General features: G+C 40.9%; 1 protein-coding gene across 8 annotated transcripts in view; it reads right to left on the bottom strand.

Moving 5' to 3' along the window:
* The window catches only part of RALGAPB (Ral GTPase activating protein non-catalytic subunit beta), a 65758-nt gene that overhangs the window by 41811 nt on the left and 6037 nt on the right, over positions 1-17910 (bottom strand). For 6 of the 8 annotated variants that reach the window (XM_075166197.1, XM_075166190.1, XM_075166194.1 and 3 more), the window contains exons 2-9: positions 17157-17369; positions 15701-15903; positions 11358-11521; positions 10524-10710; positions 7216-7347; positions 5882-6060; positions 2487-2635; positions 2160-2376 (exon numbers count right to left, since the gene is read on the bottom strand). In XM_075166197.1, coding sequence (XP_075022298.1) covers positions 2160-2376; positions 2487-2635; positions 5882-6060; positions 7216-7347; positions 10524-10710; positions 11358-11521; positions 15701-15903; positions 17157-17339 — 1414 coding nt within the window. In that variant the 5' untranslated portion in view covers positions 17340-17369. Of the gene's footprint in view, positions 1-2159; positions 2377-2486; positions 2636-5881; positions 6061-7215; positions 7370-10523; positions 10711-11357; positions 11522-15700; positions 15904-17156; positions 17370-17910 lie in introns of those variants that run through there. The other 2 variants (XM_075166195.1, XM_075166198.1) reach the window with 2 other exon arrangements.

The raw sequence follows: 17910 nt of genomic DNA, 5'->3' as shown, positions 1-17910 counted from the left end.
AGCCACATCTCTATGGGGTAGCACGGGCAGAGGCAGGTGGATGGGCACAACATGCAGATCTGATTATTACTGATGGGTCCCATTTGCGTGACGGAAGGGGACCACAGTACACAACCCTCCTGGCCCACCTCACCAGTCCAGCACAGCACCCCCTGCCTTACACTGTTCAAGGAGGAAAAGACTTCACCTGGAGGCACCAGGCTTCACAGATTCGACTCCCAGAACAGCAGCTTTTCAATTTGGACTTAAACCTGATTTAAAAGACACTGATCTTCAAGTCAACAGAAGCTGCAGGAGCCTAGTCCTTTACATTTGCTACATTTTCCCACCTAAAGCAGAGGCTGAGCAAAAGGATAAGTCAGGCAATCCCGCTTTGGTGGTTCTCTACAAAGTTTCAGCAGTATGGGTCCATCTTCAGTTCGCTCTGTCCAACAGTCTGGTGTGGCATTGCTGTGACCAGTACTTTACAGAGTGGTAACAACACTCATGGCATCCTGGAAGGGCAGCAAACACTTGACTAAATTCTGTAAGGTTATTTCTGTCTTCCAAATCGCTAGAAAAGCAGGACATAACACAACCAGTTTTCTGGGTCTCCACCAACATAATTCTCTCAGATCCCCTGCTGCTAATAAATGGCAGAACACGTGACATGCAAAGACTGGTCTCACTATGGACAGCTCTGAAGAGCATGGAGGAAGAACAGCATCAAGCAATTTCCAAATAGTTGTTTCTAATTTTCAGGAAGGTAGTAAGTCCCTCTGTAAGGCTAGCAATATGACAACCTTCTGATTGCTGTTAGGCGACTTAGGACATTGCATATATGAACAGAAGGCCCTGGAACCCCTTCAAGGAAGTCAACCATTTTGATTTTGGATGACTGCATACTTCTGCTAGAATCACAACACTTCTGTTTACAGCTGCCACTGTTGCATAAGCAGCATCTCAGCTGACACCCTTTTCAGGTTAAGCACTTCATTAAAATTGCTCACGATACAGGTTATGTCAAAATTAAAGTGATCCAATCAATCTGAAAAGCATTAAATACAGAAATACATTAGCTGCATATGCAACTGAACACACCCTCAAATTATGCCTTACTCCTTCCTAAGCTCGGCTATTTCTCTAGCAATGTGTCACGGGCCTTTTAGAGAGGGACTTCAACCTCCTACCACCCGCGACCGAACGCTTTCAAAAACCATGTGCTGCATACCTAAAAATACCCTTAACAGATCCCAAATCCTAAACCCATCGCCTCCACACAGGGATTTGTGACATAACAAACAAGGAGGATCATCAGTTTATCTGCTGCTGTCAAGTGCCACTATAAAACCAACTTGTGCAACAAACCTCTTCCTCCTATTTTTCTTACTTAGGCCAGTGAGCTGCTGATAGAGAGATCTCTTGGAAGAGTTTAGCAGACATGCAAAATACTACATGAAGAACAGGAAAAATGCAAGGAATGAGAAAGTTTATTATTTTCTGAATATTATCACCAAAAGGAAGAAGAGTGCTAAAAAGCCTCTCTGAGCAGAGAACTAATTCTGTTATCATGTCTCAAAACATCTAACCTTTAAAGCTCAGCAAAACATAGGAGACAAAATAAATCTACCAATTAAGGACTGAAGACAACAAAGGTATCAAGCCATATATAGAAACATGTAGCAACCACCACTGAAAGGCAGCAACTTCACTTACTATCTCAAGGACTTCCGTTTTCATAACACTCTCCAAAAACAAGGAGAAGTACCACTTTGTGCAGTATCTGGAGTGATGTTTGACAATTTTTCAAACGTTCAAGAATCACTATAAAAAGTTGCTATGACTCAGAGAGATACTCAAGCAGATTTCAAATTAAGAAGTGGACTCTTACCACATTATTTCCGTCACTTAATAAAATTTTCCCCACTAGCGTAATTGGAACTGCCATGCTTGTTAGAGCAAGGGAGTGTTTAATAGCAAAAAGTGATTTTTAAAAAATTTTAAAGCCCCCAAACACCTGCTCAGCTAATCACAGGTGCTGGCTCAGCTGGGAGGGGTTAACCACAATACAGCACTTCAGATTTTTTTTTTTTTTCCATAATGCATATGTTAATCTTGCAGGTAGGAAATGTCAATAAAACACGCAAAAAAGTGTACGTATATTTTTCAGTAATATTTACCAGTCATGCTGCTGTCTCTGTTTATTCCATTATGAAGTTTACAGTGAACAAATGCTGCATCAAATAACCACGATCCAAAGAGGTTCAAGATGCTGTTAACCTTTGGCCTGCGAGGAGCTGGTAGTGGCCGTGGCTCAGAACTTGTCTGGTTTGGGCTAGAGAGTGGAGAAGTAGAGGAGGGTTGGTGCTGCACTTTTGAAGTATGAGCAGTAGTTGCCTATTTGACAAGAAGAACAGATCAGCTCCTAGAAGCAAGGAAGTCACTTCCTCCAACCGAGGAAACTATCAAAAGGGTCAGCTACCTAAATACAGAGTATGAAATCTTACAGTGCTGGTTTTCATCGTTGCTTTATTCACAGTCACTGCCCGATGCCTTCGGTTATGTGGTGGAGTGGTGTTGATAGCAGTGTTCTGGGGCATGCTCAGCCTATTTACTGGCGTGGGTGGTGCGCTATCTGACCGGGGTCGTGAAATGCCTGTAGATGAAGAAATAAAGCAAGCTTTCAGCAAGAATTCCATAGGCTCCTACACAGCAGCGCAGTTAGTAAGCATTTGGGCCTTCTGTAAATAGATTAGCTTTCTCCCCTGCCCCCCAAAACAGCAGTAGTAAGAAAAACATCTTTCCCCCTTCACTATTTGCAGAAAAAAATGCACAAGCAAAAGAAAACCCTGCTTGCATTAGATAAGCAAGTGATTAAAAAACATCAAAGAACCCCACACCTTAAGAACGTGGAAAATGGCACACCGGAAGACCAATTCTAAGAGCGGGAAGAGGGAAAGGGGCAAGGTTCATTTGCCAAAGCCAATTTAACAGTTCACTCCTGCAAAAATTCAGATGCATCTCACCTTTGCCTTTCTTTCCCAACCATACCTCCCATACCCTGTTCTGAGACAGCTCTAAGATGTCTGACCCTTGAAAGCCAACTTAGCTCACTAAATTAAGATGAAACCTATACACCATGCAGTTTTCTGCTGGTTTTGTGAGCTGAACCAGGTTGCTGAACAGTCAAATAGTAAGGCAGTACAAGAGATGGGGTAAGAAAGCAGAGCAAGCTATAATTTTTCTGGCAGCAGCAGGACATTAGACCAGTCTTCATACAGCTTCAGGGAAATACTCGTGGTATATACAGCTACTCTTCCCAGTCAGAATCAGAAGCCACTAGCCCTCTGCAAAACCTGAAGTGACAAACACCGCTTCTTCCCATTTTAATGAATACCACCACCCTCACACCCCATTTGAAAAATTAAGTATGGAATTGCAGTGTGCTTGAAGATTTGACACAGATTTTTTTTGACCATGGTAATTAAGTAATTAATTACACAAGTACTTTTCATAACACATTACAGAACAACTAACTCCTGATAAACCATTAGCGTTACACCCCATGCAAAGGGCAGAGTATGCACTATGAAATGTACTGTTTTGGTACACTTTTTTGGAAGAGAGGACACAGTATTTTGCCAAACGCACACATGATGTAAGTACACATCAGGGAGGGCAAGATAAAAAGCACCCCCGAATGCTTTGGCACTTGGGGTAGAAGGCAATGAGATCTCCCACTTCCCTTAGCTGAAGGGGTCCACACTGCAGCTCTAAAGTCTACCTGAGCGCACTCTCACATCCACACCTACAGCTTGAATTTAATTTCATCAAGAGCTCTTCCTGTGCCTGAGTGCATCATAGTCTGCAGTCATCATCTCTGAACTCCAGGTGGGCTATCATCACCCTAGGTGTTTCATCTTGTTACATGAGATCTTCAGAAGTCTGAAGTCTCCGATTCAACATCCTATCAAAAGCTCATGTAGACAGCAAAGCTCCTGGCATGCTTACAGGAGAGTCTGGGCTGCCAGGGGCCCACAGAAGTGCTCCACAGCTGGCCAGTGTGGAAGACCTCAACCCCAGATACCGTCACACACCCCCACCACTGCATCCAGACAAGGAGTTGTGTATGTGATCGCTGTCGCCCCAGTGGGAATGGAGTCTCAGGCAGGCAGATGCAGAACACAAAAGGACTGCCACACCATTAGTGGGTTAAAAGCCTCAGGTAAGAACCCCAGGCTACTTTCAAGGTCCAAGAGGAACTCACTACAACAGCTATCCCAGCAGAGATGCATGCACTGTGCAAAGCTAACAGCTGCTCAGCTTCTTCCTCTGCCTCCGCTGCAAGATGCCCCCGTCACGAGTCTTACATTACAAACTGTTTTATTCATGGAAATTTAATTACACTTTCACAAAAACCTTGGGTATAGTATTTTCCTCAGTACATACTATATTTAACAGCTTTTTCAAAAAAATTTTAATTCAGCTTACACAGCCAGTAAAAGACAATTCAGAGGAACATCTTCTATCAATGCTCAGTTTGACTTTTTTTTTTTAAAATTATTGTTTCAGTGCAGACTGCCAAATCCTATTATCATAGGTAGGAAGATAGAGTTTGACAGAGTAACAAGGTGGCTGTTTTCGTAATTTTAGGCCATATATTGCCTATACACAATCCTCCTTTAACAAACTATGATATTATTTGACAGACTACAAATATTTTAAATCTGGTATTAGTAAAAAGCAATCATTAAAATTCCTTAAAATCGGTGGCAAGACATCTGGAAGAACAGTGGACACAACAGGTTTCAAGATTCAATATCACAGCTTAAGAAAAATGACCATTTGCTCTTTCACATCACTTCACATTTGTATAAATAGCTTCATTTAAAAAGTTAAATCTATAGTGACAAAAACTTGTTTGCAGTGGGGAATACAGTACTGATAAACCTTTTCCTTGCAATATTTTTACAGAAACACAGAATGTATTTCTAGTTAAAAGGATCTTATAATTCAGAGAGGCAGGAGGATCTTGAGGTGTTTTGTTCAAAAGGACTAAAGCATTGAGGTTTTTCCAAAAGACAAACAACATGTAAAAGCTGACAGTCTAATTCCACAGCCAATTTTTTTTCTCAACACAGTTTACATATCTGCTCAAGTCTTCTGCAGTCTCACATCAGCTCACACTTCTGGCAGATGACAACATTTGTTTGCATACATTTAAGAAAGAAAGCAATAGGAGACAGGCAGCTCTTCAGAGTTTACAATAGCATATTATCTCTGAAGAATTTTTAATAAGCCTGAAGCATATTAAGAATAATGCCTTAGATTTCAGGTGCTATATAGTGTTACTTAAAACTTACCAGCCAGTGCTTACATCTACTTTACCTTTCAGTCAAATTTGAGCTACTCCGTTACCAGACACGCAAAGAAACACAGCTTTTCTTCTCAGCAGTACTAGTCACCCACTAATCGTAAACTAAGTGAACTGGCACTTGTAGTATAAAGATCTGAAGATGACAATCAAAATTCAGTACCTTATAAAAACAGGCACTGCACACATCTGTTACCACAAAGTTTATAAACAAAGTGGTCAGTGCTCACAACATGCTAAGAGCATAACACTCGCATTGTTGATTAGACAAAAAGAGAAAGAAGCCTTGTTTGGAGAAAGAGATGGCTGGTTTTATTTTAGACTTCAGATTTATTTATTTGTTTTGCATTTGAAACTAAGGCCATCTACAACTTCATGCATTCAAATACTATTGTGTGTACAGATGGTCATTTAAAGGCGACCTCAGGTCCCTTCCCTATCAATTCCAGCATATACTTGCAAATGATAAGTTGTTATGGCTGTATTTATGGAGAAGACAGCTATCTGCAGGTAAGACAAAAGCATTACCTAGGAATGCATCCACTAAACAGCTGATCCCACGCATGGCACGAAAGAATATTTGAGGCAGGTGTTTAAGGCAGGGGTACTGATTCAGTTCTTGAGTCATCCCACTCACATTCAGAAACTGCTCCTGAAATTTGGGGGTAGAGCTAATAATGGCTGGGTTACTCAAATCCACAGGATTACTGCACACAAACAGAGTAATATGTATTTTAGTCAGTTTAAGAACAGCTGTTTGGATTTTAAAAATACTTGAAGATGCAATAGTTTAAGGCATTTAAATAGCAAAACCACAAAACAACATCCAATATCTTTTTAGCTGTTACTCCATCACAGGAAGTCAATTTTAACTTCCTAGTTGTCTTCATTTCAAACATTACCCAAATACACTGAATAATTTTATTAAGACGCAGTGAACCAGAGCACATACTTGATCAAATAATCCCACCATTACAGTAATATTAATTACTTATGAGGTCTTTTGAACTCAGTTTAAGAGATCCTTACATTGTTAAAATTATTCTCAAAAGGCAAGCAATGAGTTAAATATTGCCAGCAACCAGTGATAAGAAAGGGAGTGGATTGTAAAAGTTTGAGCAATTTTTCCTGACTGATACAAATCCTGTAACAGCAATTCCAGATTTGAAGAGTACAGTACTTGTGACACTGAAGAATGAAGAAAAAGAACAGATTTTTTTTTAGTTAGTTAAGTAGTAGATTTTGAACAGTCTAACATTTATCTAGCTTTAATTAGGACATAATGTTTATACAAAAAGTTTATTATTCTGGCCATTCAGAACATTAATGCCATGCCATTCCCAATAATCTTTAAAACCAAGCGTGCCGCTTGGTTCTGCTGTGTATTTAAGGAAAAGTAACATGGATGTTAAAATTAACTGTATAGCTTTCTTCATAGAAACAAAGAGATACACCCATTTTAAAAATAATCTTTTGTAGTTAAATTTAACACCCTGGAGAATAAATGGAAGCAGTATACAATCTCTCAGAGCTATTGTTCTGCTTTTCCTGTTTGCTATCTCAGAGAAACAAAATTGTACTGAAGTCTTGTTTTTCAGATCCTCCAAAACGTCAAAATAGCTAAGAACTTTTTCATTAAATGAACCAGTTTACATTCTGAAAGTGTCGAAGAGTTCAAAGTTGAACAACGCACTCACAACCTTGCCCTGGGCTGCTGCAGGGCACTGGTACAACAAGTCTCTCTCACTTTATTCTATTTAGGTGCTTAATCTTAGCAATCTCCAGAGAAATTTTTCACTTGTCATGCAAATTTATAGAAACGATGCAAGAATATGAACAACGGATAGCTGTAATTACAATACCTCAGCATATGTAAAAAGCGAAACCAAGTTTGTGCAACGCACTCATTATCCATTTCAGGAGGAATCAGACCAGCATCTTCATCGGGAATTTTAAATGGAGGAAATGAAGGTCCGTATGTAAAACGCAGCAATCTAGAAAGCAAGTCAGACAGACCTGTTATTCAGTTAATACTCCTCAAAAATTTAACAGTGCATTTCAGCCTCAACAGTATCAGTCCACAGGTGAGCCCCTAAGCAACAACACATCAAGTTTTCCGAGAGATCCCTATTTTATACAATCATTTAGCCATCTTAAAGCTTTGCAGGGTACACGCCTTGGAGCCTGCCCAAAGGTCCAACCAAATCAAAGAGCTGTTAAGGCGTAACACCCCATAGCAGCTCTTCCATCTGTTTAGCCCCAGGAGTTACCAATTAACACAGGCACACACATAACTGACAAGATGTTACATAAGAAGGGGGCAGAGGGGGGGGAAGAAAAGGGAGGAATTTAACCCCTTATCCTCAAGGCTCTTTAGCTACAGTGTTCAATGACACCAGCAAGTCACATTAGGTTACAGGTCTAAATTCCAAGTTACTGATGACTTACAATTTACAGCAGTACACTGAGCAACACTCGATGCCATCCGACAAGCAGCACAGGATTTGCACTCCACTGAGTAGCAAGCTCTTCAGAAAAGATGCACTATGTTTTGCAGAAGCTGGGAGTTGCAGAACAGTGAAGAGCAAACCCACAGAGGGCTTCACAGCCACGCAGCATCATGAGGATAATGGCTTAAATAAATGGAGATCTTTCTCTAGAAGTGCTATAACTACCTGACGAGTCACCAATAAGCTTCACTGAGCCACTGCTGTCTGATTTGACCCCTGCTTCATCCCCAGCTTTGCAAGCTTATAGATCAGTTTCCCTGATCAATATAATATTGGTGTTTTCTAAAAGAATGGAAGAGATCTGAGTTGCACCTTCTCAATATCCTAGCATTCCCAGAAATCAGTTTTTGTCTTTCCCTAAGCTAAACTCACTTTTAGCACCATTTCTTGCTTTAGTTATCGCACCTTATTTCTAAGCTAAGAGTTGCTTGTAATGTCCCATTCATCACTGCCCACTTATAGAGACATACAGTTTTACAGAGATAAAGTCATTACAACTAGGAGAAATGGGAGGAGAGCAAAAGTCCACGGCTGAGTCCTAAACCAAGAGTTAAATAGGCAGAATTCTCATCTTCCACTTCCCCCAGCACTGGGCACTACCTGCAGCCAACTAATGCAGAATACACTCAAAGTGTGTTTGGAATCAAGGCTATCACAGTAACTAGCTTGGATAGAAAAGCAAGTGAGCTTTAGGACACGAGGCCTTCTCCAAGTCCAAACCAGAAATACACACACCTGCACCAGGCAGCAACTGCTTTCCAGCATGCCACACTGATGCCCCAGCACCCATTTACATTTAGTGCTCCAGAGGCATCACCCCATAGTAGGTTTTTGCTGAGGAATTACCTAGCTCTGACAAACCCAGAAAAGTCTGGGCACAACCCATGCAAAGTCAAGCCCCACACCTCTGTTCTGCAGCAGACTGCACTACTTCACAATTCTCCCCTTACAAGCTGCAAGAAATCATTTTTTCAAGAAGCATGGCCAAATCTTAACCAAAAATTGGGACATTTTCAAGAATGACTGAAAAGAGAAATAAATTGCAACCCACACATCCAAGACAGTTAACATAGACTTAAAGCACCCTAGATGGGTAAAAGAAGTATCTATTGGTATGGCAACACAAGTAAGACCCTAATTTCATCCTGCTATGAAGTCATAGCCATGGATACAGATTAACACTGCATATTTGTACAGATTTCCAAATATAATTTTCCATATGATTTTAAGTTGAGACGTTTACTCTCAGCTTATAGCTAATAACCCATTTCAGAAAACTGTTTACTAAAACAACACTTTAACTGTTTGAAGCTGTAGCTTCATTGAAGTATTAAAAGTGCAGCTTAAAATACCACTGAACTTAAAGTTGGCCTCAGAGGAGTTCAGCTTTCTATGTATTAGGCGTAAACCAACATTACTGAACAGCAGACTAAAACATTACAGAAAACCTGTAGATTACTATGCATTAACAGAACTAAGACTGTTAGTCAACAGTAGAAGATTAAAGTGTGGGCATAGTGCATGGCGCAGAACACCAACGCGTGTTTTGAGACAGAGCTGTTCTTTTCAGATCAGTGAATCATAAAATATTTTCTGTTATGCAATGCCACATCTAATGAGCTAAAAATAGCTAAAGAAATAGCATGGGAAATACGCAGAACTTGTATTGCAGCTTTATTTCCCACAGATTTAACAAGTAGCTGCATAACCTGGAAAAAAATCTATCCACACTTGGAATTTTGACAGGTAGTTCAAAAGCAAAAGTTTTCAGAGTTAAAATAAACCCTTGCAGAAAAGCATACTATTGAATTTTTCACAGTGCAGCAACTTTAATACATCTTTGAACTTTCATAGAAACGGTTATCAACGTCTCAGGAGAGTTGGGAGGAGGAGACTCAGACCTCCGCTCCTCACCAATTAATCTAGTTCTTTCCTCCAAGAGGTTGAGATTTGTCCCGCAAAGACTTCATACCACAAAGATCCCAGTATTAAGGGTACGGAGACTCCCCTCACCAGTCAGGGCCTTCTGCTATGGCATAACCTCTTCCGCAGCCCACAGATCCTCACTGCTCCCATGCCCAGCAAGGCTTGGTACAGCTCTCCTCCAGTACTCTCTGGAGGAGAGTGCCGCTGCTCAGAGGAGAGCCTGCAGCCTGCCTCTGGCCCACGGCATCCCTACTGCCAGGGCACAAGCACCAGGCAGCTGTAGCACGGCTTCAGCTCCGCAGGGCAGGAGAGGCAGTCCAAGAGTCACCTCAAACACAGCAACATGCAGCAGCACCACCTAATAATTTTGGTGGTGACTGCCATTAAACATACAGACTATAATGCTACACTAATACTCATGATTCATTCTTCACGGACATGATGAAGAGTCACAGTGATGGAGACTAATATACACACACTGTAAAGTGCTAAATATCAGAGAGATGCTGAGATTACACAATAACAGAGGCAATCCAATTCAGATCTTCACTTGCAGAACGAAGACGTACACACAAACAGAAAAAGCCAAGGATACTAGCAAGATCTCTCACTTTGTTTTGGTCATCCACTTTTGGATTGCTGTGCTTTACACAAAGAAGCAACTCCAGAGAAAAACATGTATAAACATGATCATCCTCACACACGTGTGTTTATTTCCATGGGATTTCTCCTACCTGGAAGTAAGGGCACAGATGACCTTGCTCCACTGCTCAACTACTGCAGGGTGATGTCGCCAGTTGGCCACCATCTCTTTAGCAGTTTTCCAGTATGGTGGTGTTGGAAAGCACCGTGTACAAGCTAGTAGCCACACCTCAAACAGCACACCAATTAATTTTTCGGCCAGATTCTCAGCAATGCCACCTTGTAACAGAAACAAAGCATGCCTTTAGTGAGTATTCAATCTAAATAACTTCAAGCATCTCCCAAAGGAGATTTCAGTTTAAGTGCATAAAGATTCTTAAGTTCATTTTTTTCATCATTTTTCATTTAAGAGTGATTCCTGGTTGCTTCCTACAGCCAATTAGCCTTTTTACAAGACCAAACATAATATACAAAGCCCAGCCACATACGTGTGTCACTAAGGGACACTGGAAACTCACTGATCTTAGGCTGTCTTCTGTTGCACTCTATCTATATTGATGCCTTTTTTTTAAAAAATAGGTATAAACCGACAATATTATTTTCCAGTAGGCAGGCCGAACAGCAAGACAGAGGTTTCAGTGAAACAAATAGGGAACAGTATTATCTGAAACCCTTTACCATGAACTGTTCCTGTACAGAGTCACTGTTCTGCAAAAATACATTTAGGAGAACTCCGCTCCAAATCATTCAGGCTTTTCTGACAATGCTTTATTTCAGAGTAGTATAGCAGAATTAGGAGTGAGCTATTGCTCTTTGGTGGCTACTAAGAGCTTTTAACAGGTTTCCCCCCATCCCCCTGCAGCTCAACGTCAAGCAGAGCCAAAGGTTTTTCCAGTAATTGAACTAAATGGAAGTTGAACACAAACCTTGCACAGTTGGAGCTGCTAGAAGAGTGTCATTGATCTGAAGGAGAAATAATAACAAAACCTCCCAGGTTTCTCTTGCCATAATTGTCGATTCGCGAGCCAGTTTCTGGACAGCTTTCAAAACCTGCAAGCACAATCTAATCTGACTAGATCCTGGTTCTGGCCTGCAAAAGAAGAAAACAAGACTTGAGTCTCTAAACAAGAACTATATAGAGTGATGCGTATAATAATCTGAACTTTGAGCAATGACAAGAGAAAACATCGGTATTATTGAACAAGAGCCAAGAACATGAGCTAATATGCTTCTATGCACTCTAACTCTGTCTCTAAGCATCCTAACTCTGCCTTAATGAGTACAAGATGTACCGTAACATTCTTCTCTACATGACACAGAACTTACTGCCACAGAGTGAACACTAACTGGAGCAAGCACAACCCATTATCCCAAAGGAATTTATCTTACACCGAACAACGAGAATGTAGTTGAGACATCACTAATTGTTACATACATAATTCAGAAGGAAAATGGCAAAATTAGGAGAAAATATTGTTAGCAAACTAATTTAAATTCTTCCTAGTTCTCGGCTTGTTTCCAGATGTAGATCCAACTCTTACCACCAATTCCTTGGATTTAGGGAAAAAAAAAAAAAAAATCTAGAAGAGGGTCATTAAATCGGAAAAATCAGACTAAAAGAAGAGGGGATAAGTAAGGAAGACAGGGAACAAGTTGATATTATCAAGGTTTTCCTTATAGTAACAACAGTTCCACACTGTCACTGCTGAGTCACTCAACATGAAGTGTTGCAGAAGCAGCACAAAGCAGCATGCTCTCTTCCCATCAGTTAGTTTGGACAAGGCAGAACGGGTACAAAACAGTAACATGAAACGTTCTGGACAGTATCTGAAGACCCTGGTAAATAAAGCTGAGGAAGTCTAAAAGTTTAAAGGGCGAAAGAGGAGATTACAAATTAGAGCGTGCAATATATGCAAGCTATATCTCAACTTGTAAGCCATTTCCTCATCCTTCCTACCACTTACTGAAAGGATGACCAAAAAAAAATCATAAAAATATTACCTTCCACAGGACTACTAAGTAGCATTACCAGATTCCTACCAAACACTTTCAATGTGGTATAACCCACAAGTCATGTTGCATGGTAAGCATCTTATGAACATGCTGATCCACTAGATAGAGATCTGCTTTTCTTAGAGAATAGTAGCTTGCATTGAGATCACTTATTGACAGACATGCTTTAAAAATACTATCAACTCTTATCTTGATAGAATAAATGTTGTATTACAATACTCAAAACAAGATTACAAAAGAGACAAGATAGTATCTAATGCAAAATTGCAGACTACAAGTCGCAGTTCAGGACTTCAGCGAGTTGCTTGATGCTAGTGCTAGATCCTAACAGATAGTCTCTGTAGAACAAAGCTTGGGACAAGTAAGCCCTGCCTTGGTTATAGCACTATTTTTTCCCTGAGCAACAACAGAGCAGATAATTAATCAAAAGATATCCTTAATCTTGATAGGCTTGAAGTTTCAAAGCCTGTTTCAAGACTTGTTTCCCTAATGATTTGGGGAATCCATATGAAGGGGGCTTACATGTAGGGACTCTATATGCAAGATGACTAATGGGATACTTCTGAGCTAATCTGGTAAAGGCAATTCTAAAGTCCCCTGTCCATCTATCAGTTCCTCTGTCCACAAAGTCAACTGAATGGCAAACTTCGGTTGCAGCATTTTGCAGACTCATGTCTAGATTTCTACAGAACCTGGCCTTTTCATTCCCACACTCCTTTGCAACAAGAATTGTTCTCATTATTTCATGAGAAGCAGAAGTTATTACAAAAAAGTGTCTATTACACTTGGACAGTCACATGTTCCATGGTCTCTCAAGCAATTCCAGACATTTTAGTTGCACAGAAGACCCTGCTATCTACATCTCAATCTCCTGGGGAGAGCGGGTAGGGGGAGAGAGTTCTCACATTTTCTTTCTGTGCTTCCAACAGAGTTTGTGGCACTGAAACTTCATCCGACAGCAGTAACTACCACTGCTGCTTAAGTAATCTGCAAGGCTTCCTGAATATCATCGGGGTGGACAGAACGTCAGTGCTGAAGGGAAGGATGCAAGCACCCCCTCTCTAGTCAGTCCAGCAGACAGAGGAAAGGCAACCTGACTCATCCATCTTTCACAGTTCTTATTTTTCAGCACCACACTACATGTGCATGTAAACATTTGATTCGGCTGAGCATTCAAGTAATGATTTATACACACCTGCTCTGTATTTGGTGTATATGTGTTCCTGAGATGCTATTTAAGTTGAACTGCTCACTTAAGGCTGCTGCATTTCACACCTCAACTATACATCCTCCTCAGGGTCTGAAACCCTCACCACAACTCTGGGCCACCACTTTTAAGGCAGCCAAACCAACAGCTACATCGTTTCCAGGAAACCAGGATGAGGAAGGAAGCTATTTTAATCACAACCCTCCATAGGGCATCGGCTTATAATAAAGGCTTAGTATTTTCAACACAAGAACAGTTCAATGCATGTTGCTACAAGAGCTCCTGGGTAAGTATCCTACAGGAGCCCATCAGCACCAGCAACCTGCATCAATTGGTTAAAACCAGAAACTATTCTCCTCTTCCTCTCCACAGGCACATAAGAATATGAGCCTTTGCTTTCACTCCAGCAAGGTGTGCGCAACTCAGTTCTGCATTTAATTTCCATTACAGAATGTCTTCCTGTTGCTGGAGTGAATTCTGAACACAGCTCCCTGGAGGACAAAACCTAACTTTAATTTCTTTTTCTTGCAAACAGAGTAGGGATTTGAACATCAAGCGTTGACAGCAAGAGCCATGAAAAACAGTGTTTCAGATACATCTCAGAGGCTTTTGAAAGAAAAACAATAGAATCATTATACAGCAGGGGGGCAGGGAGGGGCAGAAGTGTTTAAAATAATGATTTTCCAGCCCTCCCTGTCTCTGGATGTTCGACAGCCATCGCGTGCAGTCTACCACCCTGCATCAAGCTCTGTCAACGAAGCTGGGACAGAAAGGTGGAATGGCAGCTTGTGCCAACAGTATGCAAGAAACAGGACTACTGAACTGCCTGCCACCAGGACCCCTGGTATGAAAGCAGTCAAGGGATCACAGCAAGAACTATGTGATGGACTAGTGAAGAATTCATTCTCTGCTGGGCCAAGGGAATAAAGGTTCCCAAACAGTAGACTATTCTGCATGTATTAAAGCTTAGAGACAACCTTCTGCAGAAGTCTAATCCAGAAGCATGCTTTCCTCAGATTTGTGCTGACCATCCTTTAATGGGAATTAAAATGCCTTTCTCACTACAAGTTAAGAGCAATGACAACTAAGGTTAGGTGGTAGACTCTGAAGCAATCAATAAATAGCAATGAACTCCTCATCTGAATTTGTATGAGTTATTATTCAAAGCCCTTTATTAACAAAGCCTTCAGGTAAAGTTAAGTGATCCAAGAGCAGCAGAGCACTTTGAAGGCTACTTGCAGTGATACATTGTTAATACTGATAAAAGCAGATAATCTGGTACTTAGACATATACTAAACATTGATCTGAAGTCTTTTCAGCTGATATTTAAGTACTTTTTCACAGGGCACCATTAAATAATCTCCTCGGACTTATCCAACATGTGTGTTCAACAGCAGCAGGTAAACTTGTCATAAACCATAAACCAAGTATGATGTTTGAGCACTCTGACAACATAACTTTGTCTAAGACCTAGAAATATGCGTATCTCAACATTATCATCCAAGGATGTCTCGTGTTAACACCAGATAGCAAGCACTCCTCCGCAGGATTCTTTCGAAACTACCCGCGAAAGACTGTCAGCAGAATTATGCCCATTTAACAGGCACAAAGCAGGCACTTACTGCAAGATCCTCCAGCACATCAGAAACGTGGTCAAGTTTTGAGTAAACAAAGCATGGGATTGCCATGATGTGCTCTTAGTTATCTCAGTTTTACACAATACCAAGCACGTGGTCATACAGTGATGCTATTTAACCTTTCCCCACCCTGCCCTCCAGTCACCTAATAGAGATGGTTCTTGAACAGTAAACATTCAAATCTATGAACAATCTGTAATTCTAATTACCTAAACACAGCAGCAACAACTCAGTTTGCTACTGAAAATTACAAAACAGGTTTGGAGGGACACCTTCCTCTTAACTTTGCAACGACAGCAGTCTTATTTTAACCAAGAGCCTCCATGCCTCATCAGGCCTCTTTGACAGGTTACCTGCTGACTACAGCTTCAAATTCCTGAGCCTCCTAAGTGTCCCAGCCCTAACACTCACCTCGGTACAAAGAGATTTTGGAGATGTTTGAGAATGCTTTGAACATAAAGGTTTGGTTCCTTAATAACTGGTAAAGGAATGGAGTCCTTAGGTAATACAAGAGCCATAATCCAATCTGTATATACATCGACACAGTATTTCACAGTATCGCCATCCAGAGGGAGGGTCAGTCCATAACAAACCACCTCCATGGTCCATTTTACCTAACCAAACACAAAGCAAAAGTTATTAAAAATAAATAGTAGCAAGTAAACAATGGTCAGTGCTCATGGGTTCTAACTCAACAAAATAACAGGAGTTATGTGGTATGGGCAACACTATTTAACATATACTACATGAAAACACCAAGTCACAAATTTGTATATCATGACATCATGAAGATTATGAATGAACGGCAATCACTCTAAATCCTGAATCTCTTTAGTCTCACCTGTAGAGAGAACTCTTCAGAACACACACAAGCTGATTGTCCTGGTTTTGGCTGGGATGGAGTTGATTTTCTTCCTATTAACTGGTATAGTGCTGTGTTTTGGATGTAGTGTGAGAATAATGTTGATGACACGCTGATGTTTTGGTTGTTGCTAGGAATTGTTTACGCTAGTCAAGGACTTTTCATCTTCCCATGCCCTGCCAGATGTGCAGGGGGCTGGGAGGGAGTGTGGCCAGGGCGGCTGGCCCAGCTGGCCAATAGGCTATTCCATACCATATGACGTCACGCTCAGCATATAAGGCTGGGTGAAGAAGAAGGAGGGGGGGGCATTCGGAGTGATGGCGTGTGTCTTCCCAAGTCACCGTTACGCGTGATGGAGCCCTGCTTTCCTGGAGATGGCTGAACACCTGCCTGCCGATGGGAAGTGGTGAATGAATTCCTTGTTTTGCTTTGCTTGCATGCGCGGCTTTTGCTTTCCCTATTAAACTGTCTTTATCTCAGCCCACGAGTTTTTCTCACTTTTACCCTTCTGATTCTCTCCCCCATCCCACCCGGCAGGGGGGGTGAGCGAGCGGCTGCGTGGTATTTGGCTGCTGCCAGGTTAAACCACAACACTGATGTAATGGAAGATTTTCAAATTCTAATAAATATTTGTAGTATATAAAGACTTTTTAAAAAAGTCACTTACTGTTGCTTTAACAATGAAGGTAATTAGAAAGGCTTTATGTGTTAACTGCTAAATTCCTTGGTGGTGTTTTGGGTTTTTTTTGTTTGAGTTTTTTTTTTGCTTCAGCCTGAACTTCCTGGTACAGTAGCTCAGATAAACACTTACTACTAGGTCATGAAGTACACTGTTGCTATGAACTAGCTGTTAATAGAAGTCTTATGTAGATTACTAACCTAAAAATATAGCACATTTCATAAAACTTGGACTATTAAACAGAGAAAAATAAAAGGCTACAGAAAAATCATTAAGTTGCCACTCTAGCATGAAGAAAACTATGATCTCTAAGGAAATGCACTTACTTCTTTGTCTGTTTTTAGTAAACTCTCACTTCCAATGGATGATGTAATTAAAGCTTGCCCAAGAGGACGCACCACTGCATTCGCCACTTCTCTCCCCACGTTTTCAGGATAGCTGTGAAGTACGCTGGTATTACCCTGATCATTTTGAATGACAAGATGCAAGGATCTCCACTCTGAGTACATAGTGCCTCTATGCTACAATCCAAATAACACCTGGAGGGCAAGGAAGAAAAAAAGACGTAATTAGTAGAAACGTCTGTCGTGAGTTACCAAAACTGAGGCTGTTTGCCATGATACAGACCCTTGGAAATTCAAGATGCACATATCTGTATCATACATTTGAAGATCTAGAAGAGATTTCAACAGCTTTTTTCCCAACCTTAATATGTTTTTTTTAATATAGCTGTGAGCTTGTTTTTTTTAAAAAAGATTACAGTAAATTTCAGTTAGGGACTAGCAGCCCATTTGAGACACTTACACTTAATTAGTTATGCCCTAATGCATTTCAAATCCTTGCAAAGTCAATACACACACACAGTCACCCCCTAATCTAGATTTGTCCCAAAGATTCAGGATAGAAAAGACACTAGAAAGTTTCCCAGATAGCACGCTCAGAACTAGACAGGAGAAGCAGAGAGCTCTCCTTTCAACAACGCTCCCAGCACAACTGCAGTTGTGCATTTTCCCTTATTGCAGATTGCGCCACCTCAGGGATCCAAGCTGACAGTGAACTAACTAGGTTTTTTTAGTGGTG

This window comes from Calonectris borealis, chromosome 17 (genome assembly GCF_964195595.1).
Source record: "Calonectris borealis chromosome 17, bCalBor7.hap1.2, whole genome shotgun sequence".
In the NCBI taxonomy this organism is placed as follows: domain Eukaryota; kingdom Metazoa; phylum Chordata; class Aves; order Procellariiformes; family Procellariidae; genus Calonectris; species Calonectris borealis.
Note: the sequence above shows the minus strand (reverse complement) of the source record. Positions and strands in the feature narration are given on the sequence as shown.